At 34.5% G+C, this 7,053-nt stretch overlaps 2 protein-coding genes across 2 annotated transcripts; both read left to right on the top strand.

Annotated features, from left to right (window-relative positions):
• Positions 1-1,873: 1,873 nt before the first annotated feature.
• On the top strand, positions 1,874-2,849 carry LOC113688913 (uncharacterized). The gene has a single exon (XM_027206738.2). The coding sequence runs from the start codon at positions 1,898-1,900 to the stop codon at positions 2,795-2,797; it is 900 nt and encodes a 299-aa protein (XP_027062539.2). The 5' UTR covers positions 1,874-1,897; the 3' UTR covers positions 2,798-2,849.
• Positions 2,850-2,979: 130 nt separating this feature from the next.
• Positions 2,980-3,525, top strand: LOC140007090 (uncharacterized). Its single transcript, XM_072049801.1, has one exon. It carries the CDS (start codon positions 2,980-2,982, stop codon positions 3,523-3,525), a length of 546 nt encoding a protein of 181 aa, XP_071905902.1.
• Positions 3,526-7,053: the final 3,528 nt, after the last annotated feature.

Genomic DNA, 7,053 nt, shown 5'->3' with positions numbered 1-7,053 from the left:
GAAAACGACAAGTCCCAAGGCCCACAAAACCATCTTCGGCTTACATTTAAGCCTAACAAACGAAAACAAACGGGGACGTCATTGTTCTCCATCCAAAATTTGGGCATTAGCTCACCATCATTAGAATTGATACGAAGGCAAAAAAAAAAAAAAAAAGAATATTGGAAACAGGCTTTTACATAATAAAAGAAACTTTGAATGTTGCTTCAAAAAGTTAACAAATAAAAAAAGAGTAAATCTTATATACACTGACAGTGTATCTTATATACATATAAGATACACTGTCAGTGTATATAAAATTTATTCTTTTTTGATTAATCTTTCCTACACTGACAGTGTGCTATCAGTGTAGGAAAGATTAATCCAAAAAGAATTTATAGAAAAATAAATTCAAAAGATAAGAATAACAAATTAAATAGACAGGTTGATGAATATTTGCAGGGATCCGTTTGTTTAGCATTATTCTATCTTTTTAGTTCATTTAGATGGAATTTAATTGCTGTGAAGTTTCTAAAAACTTGCGGTAATTGAATTTAACTATATATACTGCTAAAGTTTAGTTAAACATTATTAACCAAACTTGAAATGATGAAACAGCTTATTTTGGAATGGAAGTTCCAGTTAGAGAGGGTTTAACTGGAAGTTGCTCACTTTTAGGGATTGAATTGATACATTGACCTATTCCGAAGGGCTAAATCAAAATCCACCCTTAGATTTAAGCCAAAACAAACATACATGGGTTCCTCCATCCAAATTTGAGACTTCCTCTATCATTTTCTAGGGCAGAATTGACATGAAGGGAGAAGAAAAAAAAAACAAAGAAAGAAAGAAGAATAAGGCTCTTAGCATATCATGAATCTCTATTATAGCAAAATGATCCTTGTTCGTTGGTACAGAATTCAAAAAAAAAAAAAAAAAAAAAAGAAAGATGTTTGGGGTGGAACATTTGTTTACGGTTATACTCTACAATGGCGTGCAAAATTCATACTGCAGATCGACTTTATTGTCGACACGACAGAGAGATTAAACAATGGGGTACTGGGAGAGGTAAAGGACCCCTCTATCCAGTCAGGCCATTCACTATGCTTCTTATAACCAATGTTTTGAAAATCGGTCGGACCGCAAATTGGTCGTAGCTCCGGTCCTATTCATATTTTGGGTTAACTAGACTTAAAAATCAGATTAAACTATTCGAATTTTGTAGATCGGATTGAACAGTTGAACCGGTTATTTTTTTGTTCTTGTCTATTAAATTGAAAAAAATTTAAAAGATAAGTTTTCCTTAACATTAAAGACTGATTATTGAATATCACATCCACTCACTTTCTTTTCATTTTTTGCCTCTTATCAAGTTTGTATCTCTATTTTCTATTTTCTTGACTTCCTCCAAACTCCAATCTTCTTTTTTTTTTTAAGTTGCAATCTTTAAATATAAAAAATGTGAATTAAAATTTAAACTCACAATGTCTAATTCTCATAGACGTGAATTTTGTATAATTTTGGAATATTGTGGTATTTTTGGATTGGATATAAGATTATTTTTTTAGTAAATTTAAGTAAGATTGAAATGAAATTTATTTGTTTCAACTTATAATTTTAAAATTTTATTTGTGAAAATCCAAGTTCTTTGAAAATATTAAACTTTTCATCTCAAAAAGTCTTAAATTAGTCCAATGCATGTCTTATTTTGTGCATATATATTTATATAAATTATTTTTAAAAAAATTTATTGAACCAGAGTTAAACCGGTCCGACTGATGAATCTCGATCCGAACACTTTACCGATTCAATCAACCGTCTAAATTTCAAAACATTGCTTATAACGAGTCTTCTTCACTTCAAATTCAACACCTTGTACAACTCGACATTCCATTCTTAATAATTCTTTCCAGTTTCCATGGAGGTAGAGAATCAACATCTCCTCCAATCCCTCCTACCCTCCACCGCCACCCCCACTAACGCCGCAACCGAAGACATCTGCTTACCGATTCAATTCACTAGTAACTCGGCCAAAGTTTACTTGTCAAGTTCATCAGGGATCATTTCCAGGCTAGTTTTCATCATCTCCGTTGGAATAGTCTCCATATGGGCAAACCATGAAGCCTCCAAGGGATTTTCAATATCCATTATCAACGAAGCTCGCGAAACATCCCCGGGAAAGCGTTTCGATCTTTTTTATGCGTCAAATGATGAAGCTTCACGTTTACTTCTCACCACAAGCAAGTTTGTTGAAGATTTTCTTTACCCTAATGGTAGTTTCCCTAAGAAGAAAGTCAACCATGTCGTCCTCCGACTCTCCAGCCGGAATTTATCGAGCTCCATCGTTGTTGACTCCGGCCAAGAACATGATCGCGGCCATCAGTTTGTTCTTCATATTAGTCCTTCAGTCTTGGAGGAGATAAATTTTAGCCATGCCATGTTTTTAGCAGTACAACAAGGCATGGCACGTATATGGCTATGGGATGGTCAAGGCAATGCCCCGTCAACTCTTATCAACGGCATTGTTGAGTACCTAAGCAATATAGCTGTTTCTTCCGGTGGGCTATTAGGTTTTGGGAGCTTGGATTTGGAATCAATGGAGAAAGACAGCAATTGCTGGAAGAGCAAGAATCCTAAGGCCGTGGCACAATTCTTGAATTACTGTGAGTTGGAAAAACCGGGTTTCATCGGACGGTTGAATCAAGCTCTAGGAAATGGATGGCATGATCGAACGGTGGATGATGCATTAGGCATGTCTGCCCAACACCTACGTAAAGTTCATCATAATTCTTCACCGAAGTACCTATCCCACATTTAATTTACTGGTTAAATTCTTCTAATTGTTATTTTAAGAAAAAAGTTGTTTTCAATAAAAAGGCACTAACATAGAAAATTAGTTAGTTTTCATTCTCTTTTTTTTTTTTGCAAATTCGATTTTACTTTTCCTCTAGTGAGAAGTACTAGAAATAATATTTTAGGTGATGGAATAGTACAAATAATATGAGCAGAGGAACTGGGGATGGTGCAGCTATGGTAGGTGGCAAATGGACTCCTCCTCCCAAAGGTTTTATTTGTATGAATACTGATGCTAGTTTGCACATGCAAGAGAGGAAAGTTGGATGGGGGATAGTGGCAAGGAACGATGATGGTGCCTTGGTGGGGGCCTGGGCAGGGAGTGAAAATAGAATTGGGGATCCGGCTGTGGAAGAGGCTATGGCAATCAGGAAGGCCTTGATCATTGCAAAGCAGAAGGGTTGGGGGAAGATTGTGCTACAGTCGGATTGCAAAGCAATAATTGACAAACTTAACGTAAAGAGTGCAGAATATCTAAGTGTGGGAGTCATTCTGTTTGATATTTTAAAGCTCAGAATGGACTTCATTGAATGTTCCTTCTCCTTTGTCAGAAGGGGAGTGAACTCTGTAGCTCACCATTTGGCTAAATATGCCTTACGAGTGGTAGATGAGAAGGTGTGGCAGGAATCATTTCCTGACTGGCTATGTAGTTTAGCTAGTAAAGATGTAGGAGCACATGCTCCTGGTTTGTAACTTTTGATTTGGCTAATGAAAGTGTTATCGTTTGAGAAAAAAAAAAAAAAATAGTACAAATAAATAATATAAGTATATGCCCCCTTGCTAGAAAAGAAGTTGAGACATTATTTCTATTTCACATGTGTATCAAACAATTATTGGATGAAATTCTCATGCATAAGGGATACTGATCACTCAAGCCAGGAAACAGACAATGCCGGATGGAGATGTGAATAATCAACAATGCGGGGCCAAATGACGAGGAAGGGAGCACAAAGTAGATCCCACCAATTTGTCATAATTAAATGTGGCATTACTTAAAAAATTCAGTCGGGTGCGTAGTGCACCCGTCTACTCCGGTGGTGATTCAATTCCCTCCGGATTATCCTAAAATCTCTTCAGACCCTCCCCTTCCCCATAGTGTAGAAAGTTATCGTATCAACAAAAAAAAAAAAAAAAAAGGTTAAGTGTACGTAGATCATATCTATCATGCATCTTGCTTTAATTTCTTGATTATATTAATTGCCCTGTTTTATATTACGTAGAACATTCAAGTTGATTTTGTTAATTCTTTTTTATGTTAAGACCAACTTCTAATTTTATACAAGCAGTTTTGATGACAGCTCACAAGCGAAAATTTGACTTATGCGTTTGACCATTGATGTTGACTTTAGCAACCCTTTTTTTTTATATATAAATTCTGTACATGGGAGAGGGATGCTAATCCTATTTCTATTCATTAAATCAGCAAGGGAGACTAAAGCCTTACCTCAAAAACAAAGATACAAAAATGTGAATAAATAAACGTGGAGTAGTCTTAGTAGTAACACACTAATTTATCAACTAGAATAAGATGATTCTTATCCGTGGAGATATGAGTTGGTCCCCTTTGCTAATGAGAGTTTGAAGCCTATGTCCTCCCAAAATCCACTTTTGCAGTTATTAGACTTTGATAGTCGAATTAGAGGACTCTAGTAAGCTAGTCAATGTTCCTTACAGAATTTTTGGGACCATCTAGCTTTGAGTTTGCTCGATGGGCTTTCAACCATTTAGAGGAAACATTTATGTCAACAAATGTTAGCTCGATTAATAAGAATTGACCATTTCATCATTAAAAAACAAAAAGGGTTTTTGAATTCCATTCTCGATGTTACGATCACAAAAAATTGTGTATTTAAATTTCGATGTCACGACCATGTTGATGTAATCTATAAATGCCTCCGACCTTACCCGGTAGAGGTGAAACAACCCAGCTATGGTTTACCCACCCAAAAAAAAATGGTACTGTCTAAATCCTTACGCTCAATCCGGTCCTTACGATGGACCGCTCTTGTTTGGGAGATCTGATTAGTTAGAAGCAAATTAGATGGGGCATACATCTCAAAAGCCCAGAGTTTCCAGTGTTCCAATCAATGGGCCGATGTTGGAGCCAACTAACCCAATTGATATGCTAGTCCCAGTGAGCTTTGGGTTTGGACTAATGATTATTTGAAGCAACCCAAAAAAAAAAACCTGCACACATATGCCAACCATAATTTCATCTTTCAATTAACATTTTTTTAAATTTTTTTTAATAAAAGAGGGGTAGGATTTAAATGACCGTGAAGGGAAATAGGGGATTAAAATCCAAAATCTCCTGAAATCTCAATTTTAGTTATTAGATCAAAACGTTCTGAATTTTTCAACTAACATTTTATCTTTTATACATCACATAATAGAAGTGATAAACAGAATAATATGAAAAAAATTTCTAAATAATCGTTAATAAGAATGAATTAGAAACGTGTGATTCTGATTTCTTTAACAAAATTCAACAGTTATGGAGAGCTGCAGTTAAACAATTTGACAGCTATCTGATCAGAAAAACTTTCTGAATTCTGCAGACAACAACATTTATTAAAAAAAAAAAAAAAAAAAAAACCAGAATTGAATTCAATTCAATTCGGGACGACGACAGTGTACTTGAAGACGACAGTGTACTTGAATTCTAGTAGTAACATTCATTACAAGTTCAGAAGATGAGGACACACCATATCGTAATCCCCATGATTGTGCGCACGCATCTCGATGCAGGCAATGGTAATTGCTAAGTAAATGAAATTTTCATAATAATAATAATAATAACTATTTCGTCTCCTTTACAATAACACTCACGAGTCAAACTGCACATGACATTGCCAAACTTTTGCAACTTTGTGTTTGATTTGGTTTCCTTCATTTTCGAATTGTGTTTCAAGCTTTTATATACTTTTCAGTAAAAGTTTTCCATGATTGCTTGGGAAATCTTTTTTTTTCCCCTAAAAACTTATTTATTATAATTTTTTTTGCGATATAATGTATTAAGTAAGATAAGATACAGAGGTGGTTGAAAAATAAAAAAAGTTATTGGATAAATGGAAAAGTAATTGAAATACGTACCGCAGCAATTGAAATTTGTTTTTCCGAACAAAGTGAATCTTTAATTCGTAATTAGTGTTTTTCCAAATTCTTTTCTCTCCATTCTCTTTAGAACTCTTCCGGTTAAAATCTTCTTCATCATCTCTCTTATGGAAGAGAGACAAAATTTGCCTAGTTTGGATTACGATTTTTCATCGGAAAATTACGTCGTTTTCCGTGATCACATTTCCCTATTACCTTTTTCCCTCACATACATCAAATCGCTACAGTAATTTTTTCATGAAAAATCATGAAAAATGCAATCCAATCTTTCCCCATGGGAGGGAGCACTTTCTCTATTTTTTAGTTTCTCTTATTTGAATAAATTCTTTCCTAAAGTTTCTTAGCAAGAGATTCTTCTCTCTTAAGATCTCTTAGTGAGAGTTTTTTTCTTCTAAATTATTCTAGTAAGAGTTTCAGTCTCTAATGAGTTTTTCCTTATGAGAGTTTTTTTTCTAAAGTTTTAGATACTCTCGTCTCGTAGTCCGAAATTAAATTGCTTAAATCATCCTACTAATCATCAGTTCTACATACAATATTCAAAACAAACAGATAAAAAATTCCTCCCCTTGCTAAAAAAAAATTCATGGTTATTATAGTTTCACAAGTAAATCGAATAGTAATCACCCTTAACCAAAATTGACTTCTTAGGTACTGTGACTCCTTGTCCTGACAATTACCTAAATCGTTTATCTCATCACATGTTCGTAGCTTGAATATAGGTACATGACTCAATAAGCAAGCCTATACACTGGTAATCCATCTTGAATTTATTTCAAGATTTGAAAAAAAAAAAAGAAAAAAAAAAAGGGGTTCATGCATTTGCAGTTTTGCACATGATTCACTTAAATGCAATAAAGTACAAGTAGAGATTGCCCTTTAAAAATAAAGGCATATTTTTCAGGACAAAATTGTGGGCCTTGGAAAGGAAACAACAATAGAAAAGCAGAAATGATTTATTTACTACTGATAACAATATTTACCTACCCCAGCTGTGATCGAAATGATTAGTTTCTTATAACAGAAGAAATAAAAATGTGGATCCACGTTGCTCTGGCATGTTTTCTCGTGTTAGTAAAATGACAATTGCAAGTTACTTAGTCGGTGGAA

Source organism: Coffea arabica, chromosome 5e (assembly GCF_036785885.1).
Source record: "Coffea arabica cultivar ET-39 chromosome 5e, Coffea Arabica ET-39 HiFi, whole genome shotgun sequence".
NCBI classification, from domain to species: Eukaryota; Viridiplantae; Streptophyta; class Magnoliopsida; order Gentianales; family Rubiaceae; genus Coffea; species Coffea arabica.
This window is presented reverse-complemented; position numbering and strand designations above follow the sequence as displayed.